General features: G+C 49.4%; 1 protein-coding gene across 1 annotated transcript in view; it reads right to left on the bottom strand.

The window, feature by feature from the left end:
• Nucleotides 1–18743, bottom strand: part of LOC144607539 (protein AF-10-like) — a 184435-nt gene that overhangs the window by 34225 nt on the left and 131467 nt on the right. The window contains exon 13 of the mRNA XM_078424433.1: nucleotides 13569–14165. Coding sequence (XP_078280559.1) covers nucleotides 13569–14165 — 597 coding nt within the window. The remainder of the gene's footprint in view (nucleotides 1–13568; nucleotides 14166–18743) is intronic.

Here is an 18743-nt window from a genome sequence, read left to right as displayed (position 1 = left end):
CACTGCCTTCTGAGGCAGAGAATTCCACAGATTTACAACTCTCTAACTGAAAAAGTTTTTCCTCATCTCCGTTCTAAATGGCCTATCCCTTATTCTTAAACTGTAGCCCCTGGTTCTGGACTCCCCCAACATTGGGAACATGTTTCCTGCCTCTAACGTGTCCAACCCCTTAATAATCTTATACATTTCGATACGATCCCCTCTCATCCTTCTAAATTCCAGTGTATACAAGCCTAGTCGCTCCAGTCTTTCAACATATGACAGTCCCGCCATTCCGGGAATTAACGCTGCACGCCCTCAATAGCAAGAATATCCTTCCTCAAATTTGAGGGCCGTGGGCCTTAGCTGGCCTCGAGTGTAGAGAAATTTGTGTAGGAAGGAGGTGCTGTTGCCGGCTTACACTGAAGATAGACACAAAATGCTGGAGTAACTCAATCGGTCTGGAGAGAAGGAATCGGCAACGTTTCAGGTCTGTAGCAGGGTCTCGACCCGAAACGTCACCTCTTCCTTTACTCCTGGGATGTTGCCTGTCCCGCTGAGTTACTCCAGCATTTTGTGTCTATCTCAGGTGTAGAGAGCTGTCCCTCCTCTCTTCCCTGCACCCATTTCTCCCACAATCTTGCCCCCCCCTTCCCCTCCCTCTGCGGCTTCAAGCTGTATTCCAGCCTCACATTTCATGCCTCTTCTCTCTTTATCTCACAGCCCTTTGTCTTTACTTTAGTTACGTTCAGTGTAGATTAGATAGAGACCTGGTGTGTTCAAGCAGGCCCTTCGGCCCACCGAGTCCGTGCTGACCAGTGATCATCCCGTACACAAGTTCTGTCCTACACACTGGGGACAATATTACCGAAGCCATTTAAGCTACAAACCTGCACGTTTTTGGAGGAAACCCAGGCACCCGTAGAAGACCCACACAGGTCACAGGGAGAACGTACAAACTCCGTACAGACAAGCACCACGTAGTCAGGATTGAACCCGGATCTGTGGCGCTGTAAGGCAGCAACTCTACCGCCCTTTATGCAGCCTCTCCTTGAGCAACCTGTCGCACTAGGATTGACCAACCCCTGACAGAGAGAGCTCCAGAGAAATGTTTTAAACAACAACGACAGACACAAAAATGCTGGAGTAACTCAGCGGAACAGGCAGCATTTCTGGGTAGAATGAATGGGTGACGTTTCGGGTCGAGACCCTTCTTCAGATAGGTCTTGACCTGAAACTTCACCCATTCCTTCTCTCCAGAGATGCTGCCTGCCCCGCTGAGTTACTCCAGCATTTTGCGTCTATCTTTGGTGTAACGTTAGGATTGGACAACGGTTTGGACGCGTTAGAGGCAGGAAACATGTTCCCAATGTTGGGGGAGTCCAGAACCAGGGGCCACAGTTTAAGAATAAGGGGTAGGTCATTTAGAACGGAGATGAGGAAAAACTTTTTCAGTCAGAGTTGTGAATCTGTGGAATACTCTGCCTCAGAAGGCATTGGAGGCCAATTCTCTGAATGCTTTCAAGAGAGAGCTGGATAGAGCTCTTAAGGATAGCGGAGTCAGGGGGTATGGGGAGAAGGCAGGAACGGGGTACTGATTGAGAATGATCAGCCATGGTCACATTGAATGGTGGTGCTGGCTCGAAGGACCGAATGGCCTCCTCCTGCACCTATTGTCTATTGTCTATAAACCGGCATTGGCAGTTCCATCCTACATTTTTAAACAATGTGTGAAGAATTAACCCATCACCGAAACGCCTCTCATTTTCATTGTGCACTGTAATTTGTTTAATGATATGGTTGTCGTTTCCTGTTTATCGGTTATTATATATATCCTGTCTCTCCAGCCCTCAGAGTCACTGAGACCCACAACACGGAAACAGGCCCATTAATACATCAAAGTGTAGAACCACAAAGAAGAAATGTATCCAGTATTTAGACATCAATGGCAGCATGGTGGCGCAGCGGAAGAGTTGCAGACTTATAGCGCCAGAGACCTGGGTTGAATCCTGACTACGGGTGCTGCCTGTACGGAGTTTGTACGTTCTCCCTGTGACCTGTGTGGGTCTTCTACGGGTGCCTGGGTTTCCTCCAAAAACGTGCAGGTTTGTAGCTTAAATGGCGATGGTACATATTGTAAAAATTGTCCCTCGTGTTTGGGATAATACTAGTGTTTGGTGGGCCGAAGGGCCTTTTCCCTTGCTGTATCTGTAGCACATTCTGTTCCTATCCATCTCCATGGACTGGACAATGCACTTCTGTAGGTTTGTAGGTTAATTGGATTTGGTAAAAGTGTAAATTGTCCCTACTGTGTACGATAGTACTAGTCTAGAGGGGGGGGATCGCTGGTCGGTGCGGACTCGGTGGGCCGAAGGGCCTGTTTCCGCGCTGTATCTCTAAAGCCTAAAGTAAAGTCAGGAGTCCCCGAGAGGTGCCGTTAGAAATGGAAGCCACAAGATTCCAAGGAACTGGGTGAAAATAGGTAACATTAAGAGGAGGAAGAAAGAAAGTAGAAAGGTAGACACAAAATGTTGGAGGAAACTCAGCGGGTCAGGCAGCATCTCGACCGGAAACGTCACCCATTCCTTCTCTCCCGAGATGCTGCCTGACCCGCTGAGTTACTCCAGCATTTTGTGTCCACCTTCGATTTAAACCAGCATCTGCAGTTTTTCTCCTATGCAAAGAAAGTAAAAATGTCTACTTAAAGAAAGCTGTGGCAGCAGATAAATGTTGGTAGAAAGGCCATCAATGAGGATTCAACGCTAATGGTTTAGAAGTTCATAAATGATAGGAGGGAGGACCTCGTTGAAACAGATGATGAGCATTTGAAGGCTCTGGGCCTGTACTCGTTGGAGTTTAGAAGGATGAGGGGGGACCTCATTAAAACTTACTGAATAGCGAAAGGCCTGGATAGAGTGGATGTGGAGAGGATGTTCCCACTAGTGGGAGAGTCTAGGACCAGAGGGCACAGCCTCAGAATAAAAAGACGTTCCATTAGAAAGCAGATAAGGAGGAATTTCTTTAGCCAGAGGGTGGTGAATCTGTGGAATTCATTGCCACAGATGGCTGTGGAGGTCAAGTTAATGGGTATTTTTAAGGCGGAGGTTGACAGATACTAGATTAGTGCGGGTGTCAGGGGTCATGGGGCGAAGGCAGGAGAATAGGGTTGAGAGGGAGAGATAGAACAGCCATGATTGAATGGCGGAGTAGACTCGATGGGCCGAATGGTCGATTCCTCCTCCTATGAATTATGAACATGAACCTTCCCTGAAACAGGAACATGCCCACCGCCCCTCCCCACTCCTCCATCCTCTCCTACCACCCCAACTACCCCCCCCCCCCCCTCGTCCGCCCCCTCCCAATGTAAAGGACACACTGAACGTTATTCTCTTAGCATGTATCTGTACACTGTAAATGGATCGATTTGTAGATCCTGGAGTAACTCAGCTGGACAGGCAGCATCTCCGGAGAGAAAAGGTGACGTTTTGGGTTGAGACCCTTCTTCAGACTGAAAGCCACGGGAAAGAGAAACGAGAGATAAAGAACAACGAATGAAAGCTATGCAAGAAAGTGACGATGATAAAGGAAACAGGCCATTGTTAGCTGTTTGTTGGGTGAGAACGAGAAGCTGGTGCGACTTGGGTTGGGGGCGCGATAGAGAGAGAGAGAGCGAATGCTGGGGTTACTTGAAGTTAGAGAAATCAATGTTCACCCCACTGGGCTGTTAGCTGCCCAAGCGAAATATGAGGTGCTGTTAGCTCCAATTTGCGTTTAGCCTCACTCTGAGAATGGAGGAGACCTAGGACAGAAAGGCCAGTGTGGGAATGGGAGGGGGAGTTAAAGTGTTTCGCAACCGGGGGATCAGGCAGGTTCAGGCGGACTGAGCGAAGGTGTTCAGCAAAACGATCGCCCAGTCTGCGTTTGGTCTCGCCGATGTAATCATGTACTGTCTTTCCGCTCTCGGTACACCTGACAATGAGCTAAACTGAACTGAACCGAGTGTCTGAAGAAGGGTCCTGACCCGAAACGACACCCATTCCTTCTCTCCTGAGATGCTGCCTGCCCCGCTGAGTTACTCCAGCGCTTTGTGCCTATGAACTGAACTGGGAACAGGATTAGCTGCCAATGCACCGTCTTCACAACCCGGTCGCCCGGGCAACCGGGCCGGGCTGGTGACGATCACTGCCTGTGGAGTGACATGGTCTCTCTGTACGTTCACCCCCCACAGCTGCGGCCCTCGAGCCCGGCCCTTGTGGCTGACATCTAAAGGCCTGGCCACAAAGCCAGCACAAAAGGCCCCCCTCCCACACTGTACACGGGACAATTACCCGGCACAGAGACAACCCACGCTGTTTATGGCCACACAAACAAGCAACACTATATAAAACCTGCTGCCGGGTAACGCTGACACCCACTCTCCGCTGTAAACACACACGATGGCGGCTCCACTAATGGACAAAGCGTTTAAGAACAGCTTGTCTGTGAAACGCACCGGTCCCCGCTCACACTCCACCTGGGGCTGTGAACAGGAGCGGCACGGTGGAGCAGCGGTAGAGTTGCTGCCTTCACTGCCCGGGGTCCGGTCCCGACTACGGGTGCTGTTCTGTACGTTCTCCCCGTGACCTGCGTGGGTTTTCTCCGAGATCTTCGGTTTCCGCCCACACTCCAAAGACGTGCAGGATCGTAGGTTAATTGGCTTGGTATAAATGTAACATTGTCCCCAGTTAGTCTGACATCAGTGGTGGGGAAGATGCTGGAGTCAATTATAAAAGACGAAATTGCGGAGCATTTGGATAGCAGTAACAGGATCGTTCCGAGTCAGCATGGATTTACGAAGGGGAAATCATGCTTGACTAATCTTCTGGAATTCCTTGAGGATGTAACTAGGAAAATTGACAGGGGGGAGCCGGTGGATGTGGTGTACCTTGACTTTCAGAAAACCTTTGACAAGGTTCCACATAGGAGATTAGTGGGCAAAATTAGAGCACATGGTATGGGAGGTAGGGTACTGACATGGATAGAAAATTGGTTGACAGACAGAAAGCAAAGTGTGGGGATAAATAGGTCCCTTTCAGAATGGCAGGCAGTAACTAGTGGGGTACCGCAAGGCTCGGTGCTCGGACCGCAGCTATTTACAATATACATTAATGACTTGGGATGAAGGGATTAAAAGTACCATTAGCAAATTTGCAGATGATACAAAGCTGGGTGGTAGTGTGAACTATGAGGAAGATGCTATGAGGTTGCAGGGTGACTTGGACAGGTTGTGTGAGTGGGCAGATGCATGGCAGATGCAGTTTAATGTGGATAAGTGTGAGGTTATCCACTTTGGTGGTAAGAATAGGAAGGCAGAGTATTATCTGAATGGTGTCAAGTTAGGAAAAGGGGACGTACAACGAGATCTGGGTGTCCTAGTGCATCAGTCACTGAAAGGAAGCATGCAGGTACAGCAGGCAGTGAAGAAAGCCAATGGAACGTTGGCCTTCGTAACAAGAGTTGAGTATAGGAGCAAAGAGGTCCTTCTGCAGTTGTACAGGGCCCTAGAGAGACCACACCTGGAGTACTGTGTGCAGTTTTGGTCTCCAAATTTGAGGAAGGATATTCTTGCTATTGAGGGCGTGCAGCGAAGGTTTACTAGGTTAATTCCCGGAATGGCGGGACTGTCATATGTTGAAAGACTGGAGCGACTAGGCTTGTATACACTGGAATTTAGAAGGATGAGAGGAGATCTTATCGAAACGTATAAGATTATTAAGGGGTTGGACACGTTAGAGGCAGGAAACATGTTCCCAATGTTGGGGGAGTCCAGAACAAGGGGCCACAGTTTAAGAATAAGGGGTAGGCCATTTAGAACTGAGATGAGGAAAAACGTTTTCAGTCCGAGAGTTGTGAATCTGTGGAATTCTCTGCCTCCGAAGGCAGTGGAGGCCAATTCTCTGAATGCATTCAAGAGAGAGCTAGATAGAGCTCTTAAGGACAGCGGAGTCAGGGGGTATGGGGAGAAGGCAGGAACGGGGTACTGATTGAGAATGATCAGCCATGATCACATTGAATGGCGGTGCTGGCTCGAAGGGCCGAATGGCCTCCTCCTGCACCTATTGTCTATTGTCTAGTGTGTGTGTGTGTGTGTGCAGGATAGTGTTAGTGTGCGGGGATCGCTGGTCGGCGCCACTCGGTGGGCCGAAGGGCCTGTTTCCGCGCTGCATCTCTAACCTAAACTAAAATGAACTCATGGAGGACCCAGTCAGGCATCTTCTCACACGCCTCATGGAGATTCTACCACTCTGTCACGGACACAGAGGCAGTTCCATTGTTTGTAAACTGGCCTCTATATAGTCCCGATCACCAGGGACTGACAGGTCATTGGGCCCAGTGATCCACTGTTGATCCCACCTCTGTTCATCCCACTCTGTCCACAGAGCTTTCCATTCCTTTCTCTCTATTTTTCTTTTAATTTTAAAGATACAGCGCGAAACAGGCCCTTCGGCCCACCGAGTCCGTACCGCCCAGCCATCCCCACACACTAACACTACCTACCTGACTGACCTCCTCCACAGGCACACTCCCACCTGCACCCTCCGCTCTGCTGCTGCCAACCTCCTGTCCCCCCCAATCCGGACCAAACTCAGATCCTGGGGGGAAAGGGCTTTCTCCATCGCTGCTCCCACCCTATGGAACTCACTACCCCAAACCGTCAGAGACTCCTCCTCACTCACCACATTCAAAACATCACTGAAGTCTCACCTATTCAGCACTGCCTTCAACCACTGAAGGTCACCTCACCTTCTGTCTCCTTTTTCTGTTCGTTTACTTATTTATCTATTTATTCACTTCTCTATGTTCTAGAAATCCCTGTAAAGCGTCTTTGAGTGTTTGAAAAGCGCTATATAAATGTAATGCATTATTATTATTATTATTATTAACACTATCCTACACACGGTAGGGACAATTTACATTTACACCAGGTGACACGACGGTAGAGTTGCTGCCTCACGGCACCAGAGATCCGGGTTCAGTCTGAAGAAGGGTCTCGCCCCGAAACGTCACCCATTCCTTCTCTCCCGACATGCTGCCTGACCTGCTGAGTTGCTCCAGCATTCTGTGAATAAATACTGACCACAGGTGCTGTCTGTTCTCCCAAAGACGTGCAGGTTTGTAGGTTAATTGGCTTCTGGAGATTGTCGCTCGTGTGTAGGACAGGACTAGTGTACGGGTGATCGATGGTCAGTGTGGACTCAGTGGGCCGAAGGGCCTGTTTCCACGCTGTGTCTCTAAACTAAACTTAGTTTCTCTCGATCCAATCACCCTTCATCTAACAATGAACCATCTAACAATGAACCATTCTCCATTTCCTTATGATATTGTCGTTTTCACACCTCGCCCCTCCATATCTCTAGACTCCCTCTCCCCTGTCTCTGTACGGAGTTTGTACGTTCTCCCCGTGACCTGCGTGGATTTTTTCCGAGATCTTCGGTTTCCTCCCACACTCCAAAGACGTACAGGTTTGTAGGTTAATTGGCTGGGCAAATGTTTTTTTTTTTAATTGTCCCTAGTGTGTGTAGGATAGCGTTAATGTGCGGGGATCGCTGGGCGGCGCGGACCCGGTGGGCCGAAGGGCCTGTTTCCGCGCTGTATCTCTAAATCTAAAATCAGTCTGAGGAAGGGTTTCGACCCGAAACGCCACCCATTCCTTCTCTCCAGAGATGCTGCCTGTCCCGCTGAGTTACTACAGCATTTTGCATCTATCTTCGTCTGCAGTTCCTCCCTGCACATGTCCTGTAATTATCTTCGACATGTCCTACTCTGCTCATCTGTAGGGGATAACTTTATAAATCAGTCAATGTGGAGGAGGTGCTCCCTGCCTTGGAATACCTCGGGCCCGGTCAAGCTGAACAGCCAGACACAGGTGCGATTGCAATCATTCTCAGCAGCACAAACGCTAACACTTACGGGAGTTTCCCTCTCCCCATCTCCGAGAGAAGCAAAGATCCGTAATGGCAAACCCCTGCCCCTGCCCCTGGGGATAGAGTGCAGCAGTGGTCAAATGTTTGACTCACTGAGTAACTCCATCATTTTGCTATTGAGGGCGTGCAGCGTAGGTTTTGCTATTGAGGGCGTGCAGCGTATGTTCTCTAGGTTAATTCCCGGAATGGCGGGACTGTCGTATGTTGAAAGGCTGGAGCAATTAGGCTTGTATACACTGGAATTTAGAAGGATGAGGGGGGATCTTATTGAAACATATAAGATAATTAGGGGATTGGACACGTTAGAGGGAGGAAACATGTTCCGAATGTTGGGGGAGTCCAGAACAAGGGGCCACAGTTTAAGAATAAGGGGTAGGCCATTTAGAACGGAGATGAGGAAGCACTTTTTCAGTCAGAGAGTGGTGAAGGTGTGGAATTCTCTGCCTCAGAAGGCAGTGGAGGCCAGTTCGTTGGATGCTTTCAAGAGAGAGCTGGATAGAGCTCTTAAGGATAGCGGAGTGGAGGGGGTATGGGGAGAAGGCAGGAACGGGGTAGTGATTGAGAGTGATCAGCCATAATCGCAGTGAATGGCGGTGCTGGCTCGAAGGGCTGAATGGCCTCCTCCTGCACCTATTGTCTATTTTCTATTGTGTCTATCTTCGGTGTAAATCAGCATCTGCAGTTCCTTCCTATCAACAAATACCTCTTCCATTTCAACCCAATGTTTAATATTTAGTTTAGAGATACAGTTCGGAAACAGGCCCTTCGGCCCACCGAGTCCGCACCGACCAGCGATCCCCGCACATTAACACCATCCCACACACACTAGAGTACAAATTACATTGATACCAAGCCAATTAACATACAAACCTGCACGCCTTTGGAGTGTGGGAGGAAACCGGAGATCTCGTAGAAAACCCACGCAGGTCACGGGGAGAACGTACAAACCCACATACGGACAACACCCGTAGTCAGGATGAAACCCGGGTCTCTGGCGCTGTAAGCGCTGTAAGGCAGCAACTCTACCGCTGCGCCACCGTGCCGCTCTATATTAATATAATGGCTCTGGTCTTTGACTGAAAGCTGTTGCCATAGCAATGCCCTCGGTGTAACGATATACTGTTCCCCCCACCCCCATCTCCCCATGGGGCAAAAGAGGCTTTCTACTCAGCCGGAGGGGCGAGGGTGCATTTGGGGGCCGTTTGACATCAACTCTGCCTGGTGGCTTTGAACCAGTATCTTAAACACAGTGGGCCTCAATTAAAGGTCAAGGAACAAAGATGCCTCCTTCTCTGGAGCAGTATGTCCCATTGAATCCCCCCTCATACTTCAAACAGAAACGCAGAGTAATCAATCACAGCTTGTAGTGTGGGGCCACCATGTTGTTCTGTAAACGTGCCTCAGTATTCAGGGATCACGGGCATGGTCACTGTTCAAATTATTAATTAAAGAGGAAAATATTACATGACATCTTTTGCCCAGAGCAGGGGAATCGAGAAGCAATGGACATAATTCAGTTTACTTCAGTTCAGACATACAGCGCGGAAACAGGCCCTTCAGACCACCGAGTCCGCACCGACCCAGCGATCCCCGTATATTTACACTTTACACTATTCCCCACACACAGTAGGGACAAGTCACAATTTTACCAAAGCTAATTAACCAACAAACCCGCACGTCTTTGGAGTGTGGGAGGAAACCGTGGCACCCGGAGAAAACCCACGCAGGTCACGGGGAGAACGTACAAACTCCGTGCAGGCAGCATCCATAGTCAGGATCGAACCCGGGTCTCTGGGCCTGTAAGACAGCCAATCTACCATTGGCCCACTGGCCCGCCCTTATATTTAAGGTGAAGGGGGAAGGATTTAATGGGAACCTGAGGGGCAAATTTCTTTTTACACAAATGATGGTGGGGGTGTATGGAATATGCTGCTGGAGGAGGTAGTTGAGGCAGGTACTATCGCAACATTTAAGAAAGACCTAGACAGGCACATGGATAGGGTAGGTTTAGCGGGATATGGGCCAAAAGCAGGCAGGTGGGACTAGTTTAGATGGGGCTTGTTGGTTGGGGTGGGCAAGTTGGGCCTGTTTCCACGCTGCATGACTCTATAAAAGAGTGAAAAGAGACAAAAAGACTATATATTTTCATGGAAAGGACAATAGACAATAGACAATAGGTGCAGGAGTAGGCCATTCAGCCCTTCGAGCCAGCACCACCATTCAATGCGATCATGGCTGATCACTTTCAATCAGTACCCCGTTCCTGCCTTCTCCCCATACCCCCTCACTCCGCTATCCTTAAGAGCTCTATCCAGCTCTCTCTTGAAAGCATCCAACGAACTGGCCTCCACTGCCTTCTGAGGCAGAGAATTCCACACCTTCACCACTCTCTGACTGAAAAAGGTTCTTCCTCATCACCGTTCTACATGGCCTACCCCTTATTCTTAAACTGTGGCCCCTTGTTCTGGACTCCCCCAACATTGGGAACATGTTTCCTGCCTCTAATGTGTCCAATCCCCTAATGATCTTATATGTTTCAATAAGATCCCCCCTCATCCTTCTAAATTCCACATCATACAACATGGGAACAGGCCCAACTCATCCATGCCGACCACCATGCCCCACGGGACAACTCGACCCACTTATCCTGTTTTGCCCATCTCCCTCTAAACAATAGGCAATAGACAATAGGTGCAGGAGGAGGCCATTCGGCCCTTCGAGCCGGCACCGCCATTCAATGTGATCATGCCTGATCATTCTCAATCAGTACCCCGTTCCTGCCTTCTCCCCGTACCCCCTGACTCTGCTATCCTTAAGAGCTCTATCTAGCTCTCTCTTGAATGCATTCAGAGAATTGGCCTCCACTGCCTTCTGAGGCAGAGAATTCTACAGATTCACAACTCTCTGACTGAAAAAGTTTTTCCTCATCTCAGTTCTAAATGGCCTACTACCCCTTATTCTTAAACTGTGGCCCCTTGTTCTGGAGGGCCACAGTTAGATACCCTTCCTATCTATGTACCTGTCCAAATGTCTTTTAAATGCTGTTATAGCACCAGTTTAGTTTGATTTAATTTCGTTTATTGTTGTCACGTGCACTGAGGTACAGCGAATAACTTTTTTGTTGCACTCAACGAAAAGACTATGAATGTTTACGGGTGCTCACGTTTCCTCCCACATTTCAAAGACGTGCAGGTTCGTAGGCTAATTGGCTTCCGTGAAATTGTCCCCTGGGGTGCAGGCTAGAACTAATGTGAATGGGTGATCGTGGGTTGGCATGGACTCGGTGGGCCGAAGGGCCTGTTTCCACGCTGTGCCTCCACAACAAGAACGAAAACCTTGCCCCATTACTTTGAACAGCGTCCGATTTTAACTCACGATTCCTCTGTGTGTTAAAGGAATGTCGTAAATCCAAATTATGATTGATGTCATAGCTATTTCAAGACTGTCAAACACATATTTAGTTTAAGGTTTTGACATTAATACTCTATTTTCTGCCTGTGAACTTCGTATTATGCGAAACTCAGTTTCCATTAGTCAGCATTCTTACAACGAGTGCATTATTCCGCCCTTAGCAAACCAAAGGCAAGACTATGAATCAACTTGCTCAACGATCAATGAAGGGGAAATCATGCTTGACACAATCTTCTGGAATTTTTTGAGGATGTAACTAGGAAATTTGACAGGGGAGAGCCGGTGGATGTCTTTGACAAGCCTTTGACAAGGTTCCACATAGGAGATTAGTGGGCAAAATTAGAGCACATGGTATTGGGGGTAGGGTACTGACATGGACAGAAAATTGGTTGACAGACAGAAAGCGAAGAGTGGGGATAAATGGGTCCCTTTCAGAATGGCAGGCAGTGACTAGTGGGGTACCGCAAGGCTCGGTGCTGGGACCGCAGCTATTTACAATATACATTAATGACTTGAATGAAGGGATTAAAAGTACCATTAGCAAATTTGCAGATGATACAAAGCTGGGTGGTAGTGTGAGCTGTGAGGAAGATGCTATGAGGTTGCAGGGTGACTTGGACAGGTTGTGTGAGTGGGCGGATGCATGGCAGATGCAGTTTAATGTGGATAAGTGTGAGGTTATCCACTTTGGTGGTAAGAATAAGAAGGCAGATTATTATCCGAATGGTGTCAAGTTAGGAAAAGGGGATGTACAACGAGATCTGGGTGTCCTAGTGCATCAGTCACTGAAAGGAAGCATGCAGGTACAGCAGGCAGTGAAGAAAGCCAATGGAATGTTGGCCTTCATAACAAGAGGAGTTGAGTATAGGAGCAAAGAGGTCCTTCTGCAGTTGTATAGGGCCCCAGTGAGACCGCACCTGGAGTACTGTGTGCAGTTTTGGTCTCCAAATTTGAGGAAGGATATTCTTGCTATTGAGGGCGTGCAGCGTAGGTTTACTAGGTTAATTCCCGGAATGGCGGGACTGTCATATGTTGAAAGACTGGAGCGACTAGGCTTGTATACACTGGAATTTAGAAGGATGAGAGGGGATCTTATCGAAACATATAAGATTATTAAGGGGTTGGACACGTTAGAGGCAGGAAACATGTTCCCAATGTTGGGGGAGTCCAGAACCAGGGGCCACAGTTTAAGAATAAGGGGTAGGCCATTTAGAATGGAGATGAGGAAAAACTTTTTCAGCCAGAGAGTTGTAAATCTGTGGAATTCTCTGCCTCAGAAGGCAGTGGAGGCCAATTCTCTGAATGCATTCAAGAGAGAGCTAGATAGAGCTCTTAAGGATAGCAGAGTCAGGGGGTATGGGGAGAAGGCAGGAACGGGGTACTGATTGAGAATGATCAGCCATGATCACATTGAATGGTGGTGCTGGCTCGAAGGGCTGAATGGCCTACTCCTGCACCACAATTGTCTATTGTCTATTGATCAGTGGCTCTGCCCGAGCCTGCCAGTAGGCTCTTGCCCGTGAATTAACAGCCGCATTACTGATGCATTTGTTCAAATAAGGACACTGTAAATCCTAAAACGCTCCACAACATGACAGTGGCGCAGCGGTAGAGTTGCTGCCTCACAGTGCCAGAGACCCAGGTTCGATCCTGACTACGGGTGCTGTCTGTATGGAGTTTGTACAATCTCTCCCCGTGACCTGCGTGGGTTTTCTCCGAAATGTTTGCTTTCCTTCCACACTCCAAAGACATAGAGGTTTGTAGGTTAATTGGCTTGGAAAAAATGTAAAAATTGTCAATAGACAATAGGTGCAGGAGGAGGCCATTCGGCCCTTCGAGCCAGCACTGCCATTCAGTGTGATCATGGCTGATCATTCTCAATCAGTACCCCGTTCCTGCCTTCTCCCCATACCCCCTGACTCCGCTATCCTTAAGAGCTCTATCTAGCTCTCTCTTGAAGTCCCGAGAGGGTGTGGGATAGTGTTGGTGTGCGGGGATCGCTGGTCGGCGCGGGCCCTGTGGGCCAAAGGGCCCGTTTCCGCTCTGTATCTCTAAACTAAACTAAACTGAGATGGATGTTATTGAAATATATATATGACTCCAGAGAGATTTTTTTACCCCTCATGGGGGAATCCTGAACGGAGGGACTTTGTTTCACGAGAAAGGGGTCGCCCATGAAGACAGCCGTGCAGTGGGAGGGCGGACGAGGCCTACCTGAGCCTTGCAGTGGGGGTTCCATTGACAGGCTGGGGATGGAGCCACTCAGGCTGGTGGTTGGTGTGAGCTTCGGCAGGGCAGGGCTGGTGATGCAGCAGGTGGGGTCCGTTGCCGACGTCGTGATGAGGGAGCTGGGATTGGCCAGGCCGGTGGCTCTGTCGTTCTTCTTGCCCTTGGGCCTGCCGCGTCCGTGCCGGCTCTTCTTGCCACCCTTGTGCTTCTTCTCCTTCACCGTCTCCTCCTCCTCCTCCTCCACCTCGGCCAGGGGCTGCGGCCGCTTGTAGCCCGGGCCGCCACCGCCGCCGCCAACGCCGCCTGGGGGCCCCGCCGCCCCGACCGGGGGCCGGTAGTCACCAGGCGGGCCCTCGGGGGGCTTCTTCGGGGCCGGGCCGGGGGGGAAGCGCATCAGGGAGCAGAAGCCGGACAGGGAGGTCTCGGCGGTGAACACGTCGGGTTTGGGCGCGTCGTACGGCCCCGGGGTCAGCTGGGGTTCACGGCCGGGCGGGTAGGCCTCTCCCCGCGGGTCAGCCTTGCCGAAGAGCCCGGTCTCTTGGGGAGGCTGTGCTGTGCTGCTGGAGGTGCTCAGGAGATTGCCTGTAACACATAAACAAGCACACGACTGAAACTGGACCTCACCACCCATCCCGTCCACTGTCCCAGAGAAACGCCGCGGAAACAGGCCCTCCGAATCCACACCGACCAGCGATCCCCGCACACTAACACTACCCCCTACACACACTGGGGATTGCTTTTACAGTTACACCAAACCCATTTAACCGACAAACCTACACGTCTTTGAGTGTGGGTGGAAACCAAAGATCTCGGTGAAAATCCACGCAGGCCACGGGGAGAACGTACAAACTACAGCACCGGTTGTCAGGATCGAACCCGGGTCCCAGGCGCTGTAAGGTGGTAGGTCTACCACTACGCCATCATAACTTCATAAGTTCATAAGTGATAGGAGCAGAATTAGGCCACTCGGCCCATCAAGTCTACTCCGCCCTTCAATCATGGCTGATCTATCTCTCTCTCTCAACCCCATTCTCCTGCCTTCTCCCCATAACCCCACACACCCGTACTAATCGTGAATCTATCCATCTCTGCTTAAAATTTCCATTGACGGCCTCCACAGCCTTCTGTGGCAATGATTTTCTCCAAAGACTTTATACATGTAGTGGGGAAACAGGCCCATTGGCCATCCAGTCCTTGCCGATCACCCCACACACTAGGACCATCCAACACACTAGGCACTGACATCACAATCAATACAAGCCAATTAACCTATAAACCTGCATATCTTTAGGGTGTGTTCACAGGGAGAACGTGCAAACTCCGTACAGACAGCACCCGAGGTCAGGATCGATCCCAGGTCTCTGGCGCTGTAAGGCAGCAACTCTACCGCTGCGCCACCGTGACCCCCCCCGGTCTGTAAATTGGCATCTCAACCCGTAACACGATCATTCATCACGTCATAGAGTGATACAGCGTGGAAACAGGCCCTTCGGCCCAACTTGCCCACACTGGCCAACATGTCCCAGCTACACTTGTCCCACCTGCCAGCATTTGGTCCATATCCCTCGAAACCTGTCCTATCCATGTACCTGTCTAACTTTTTCTTAAATGTTGGGATAGTCCCAGTCTCAACTACCTCCTCCGGCAGCTTGTTCCATACACCCACCACACTTTGTATGAAAAAGTGACCCCCTCAGATTCCTATTAAATCTTTTCCCCTTCACCTTAAACTTGTGTCCTCTGGTCCTCGATTCACCTGCTGTGGGCAAGTCTCTATGCGTCGACCTGATCTATTCCTCTCATGATTTTACACACCTCTTTTAGATCACCCCTCATCCTCCTGCGCTCCAAGGAATAGAGTCCCAGCCTACTCAACCTCTGCCTATAGATCAGACTGTCTAGTCCTGGCAACATCCTCGTAAAGCTATGGGCAAGAGGAGCTTGCTGTGTGCAAATTGGCTGCTGCGTTTCAACACTTTCCATCGGTGACTGCACTTCGAGTCAGTAAAACCATTCGGAAGTCAAAACGACCGCATAAACACAAACCTTTAGAAATCAATGGCCATTTTTCTTTGGAGCGTACAATTTGTTCTTCACTCAGTGGAGCCATTAAAGTAGCTTATTAATGTCGCGTTTCCACTTTCCAAACACTCGCTAATCTCAAACTCTTTGTCTAAGTAGATCACTTTAGCACTTCATTACTTCCAATTATCTAGGCCCGACTATTCAAAGTGACACCTCCTGCTTTTTAAAAGCTATCAATCATTTTAAATGGTGCTATTAATGTAAATATAATTTCTCTCAATAAACGTGCGTGTTAACACTAACAAACGCTCCTCTCTGGGCCTGTTGCTGGCGTTGCCCTCGTGTCAAAATTGCTGGGGGAAATAGTCTTGGATATTTTTACCGTTACTTTAGAGATGCAGCGCGGAAGAAGGCCCTTCGGTCCAAAGATACTAGAGGAACAAGATAGACCACTCGACCCTAAAAACCGCAGTACGTCACGGCGCTATTTTAATAGGCAGAAACTTGCAGAAACATTTAAAAAGAAAAATAACAAAAATCTGTGAATTGATAAGATGAGATATATTCTGCATTTTAATGGTGTCATCACACACATACTGTTCCCCCAAAACACTGATTACACTGCAAGAGGCATAACGAACGGCGGGTTTTGCCTACTAAAATGGCTCCTTTGCGTACTACTCTTCAGTATAGGCGATTTCAACGGAGTGGTCCATCTTGTTCCTCTAGTATCTTTGCTGCGGTCCACCGAGTCCGCGCCGACCGGCGATCACCCTGCACACTGTATAAGGGGCAAGTTTCCTCATTTAGCGGAGGCACTTACAGAGTCTGTACGGAGTTTGTACATTCTCCCCCGTGATTGTGTGGGTTTTCCTCAGGTGCTCCGCTGTCCCCCACACTCCAAAGGCATACAGATATGAAGGTTCATCGGCTTCTGTAAGTTGCAAACTGTCCCCGGTGTGTAGGATGGTGCCAGTGTGCAGGAGGGCCCGTTTGTCGGTTTGGACTCGGTGGGCCGAAGGGCTTGTTTCCGCACTGTATCTCTAAACTAAACTAAACTAAACACTTCCAGCAGGCTGTAGTGTTTTGATTTCTTTTAGAAGCTAAAGAACCTTTTAGAAGGCGGCACGGTGGCACAGCGGTAGAGTTGCTGCCTTACAGCGAATGCAGCGCCGGAAACTCAGGTTCGATCCTGACTACGGGTGCCGTCTGTACGGAGTTTGTACGTTCTCCCCCGTGACCTGCGTGGGTTTTCTCCGAGATCTTCAGTATCCTCCCACACTCCAAAGACATTTGTAGGTTAATTGGCTGGGCAAATGTAAAAATTGTTCCTAGTGTGTGTAGGATAGTGTTAGTGTGCGGGGATCGCTGGGCGGCGCGAACCCGGTGGGCCGAAGGGCCTGTTTCCGCGCTGTATCTCTAAATCTAAATCTAAAGATTGAAACCTTTCTTCACAGACTATAACTCAGCGACCAAAAGATCTGCAAATTTCTTTGTGCCTTCCTTTGTCCCGCCCCCCTGACATCAGTCTGAAAAAGGGTCTCGACCCGAAACGTCACCCATTCCTTCTCTCCCGAGATGCTGCCTGACCTGCTGAGTTACTCCAGCATTTTGTGAATAGAAAGATCTGCAAAGATGAATGAAACATTTCACAGCCTCAGGAACGTCCCAAAGAGGTAACTTTGACATGACTCCTTGCAGCAACGACATCAGCTTGAGTGGTGTATGATTGTTCTCCTGGTGGCTCCTTTCTGTGGGTCTGGGGAAAGTGCTAAGCAGCACAGTGGGGCAGCGGTAAAGCTGCTGCCTCACTTGTGCCAGAGACCCGGGTTCGATCCAGACTACGGTTTGCTGTCTGTACGGAGTTTGTACGTTCTCCCCCGTGACCGCATGGGTTTTCTCCGGGGATCTCCGGTTTCCTCCCACACTCCAAAGACGTGCATTGGCTTCAGTTAAAAAAAAATGGTAAATGATCCCTGGTGTGCAGGGTAGAGCTGGTGTACGATCGCTGGTCGGTACGGACTCAGTAACAGGGCCTTGTTTCCGCGCTGTATCTCTAAAGATAAAGTGTTGATCTGAAAAACGATCCAATAACTACTGCAACTCCTCTCAGAAGTTGGAGAGGTATCCCAGAGTGCCCTCTGACTCTTGCTGAACGTTCCCACGTTTCTACCTTCATTGTTCCCTCAACAGCACACTCGACCAAATGTGTCGGAAGGAACTACAGATGCTGGTTTGAACCGAAGATGGACCCAAAATGCTGGAGGAACTCAGCGGGACAGGGTGGCCGACGGGTCGGGACCCTTCTTCAGACTACTGGACCGGATATTTGGAGCTCAAGTCTCTGGAGTAGGACAACCCCCCTGGCCGGCCAAATCAGATACAAGTGTTGTCAACTAATCCACAGCTGATACCTGTGCTGCCAGGTTACATTTGTGCAAGGGTTACAGATACGTGCACACAATCGTGAGAGGAATAGGTTGGGTAAACGCACTGAGCCTTTTGCCCAGAGTTGGGGAATCGAAAACCAGAGGGCGTACGTTTAAAGTGACCGAGGAAAGATTTAATGGGAAACTGAGTGGTAACTTTTAAACTCAAAGGGTGGCGGGTGTATGGAACGGGCTACCAGAGGGGGCAGAGATACAGTCCTAAATGGCCTACCCCTTATTCTTAAACTGTGACCCCTGGTTCTCGACTCCCCCAACATCGGGAACATTTTTCCGGCAACTACTATCGCAACCTTTAAGAAACATTTAGACGGGTACATGGATAGGGTGGGTTTAGAGGGATATGGACCAAACGCAGGGAGGTGGGACTAGTGTAGATGAGTTTAAACTAGTGTAGATGAGTTTAAACTACTGTAGTTTAGAACGGAGATGAGGAAAAATTAAAACGGAGATGAGGAAAAACTTTTTCAGTCAGAGAGTTGTGAATCTGTGGAATTCTCTGCCTCAGAAGGCAGTGGAGGCCAATTCTCTGGATGCTTTCAAGAGAGAGCTAGATAGAGCTCTTAAAGATAGCGGAGTCAGGGGGTATGGGGAGAAGGCAGGAACGGGGTACTGATTGAGAATGATCAGCCATGATCACATTGAATGGTGGTGCTGGCTCGAAGGGCTGAATGGCCTCCTCCTGCAC

This window comes from Rhinoraja longicauda, chromosome 29 (assembly GCF_053455715.1).
Source record: "Rhinoraja longicauda isolate Sanriku21f chromosome 29, sRhiLon1.1, whole genome shotgun sequence".
NCBI lineage: Eukaryota > Metazoa > Chordata > Chondrichthyes > Rajiformes > Arhynchobatidae > Rhinoraja > Rhinoraja longicauda.
This window is presented reverse-complemented; position numbering and strand designations above follow the sequence as displayed.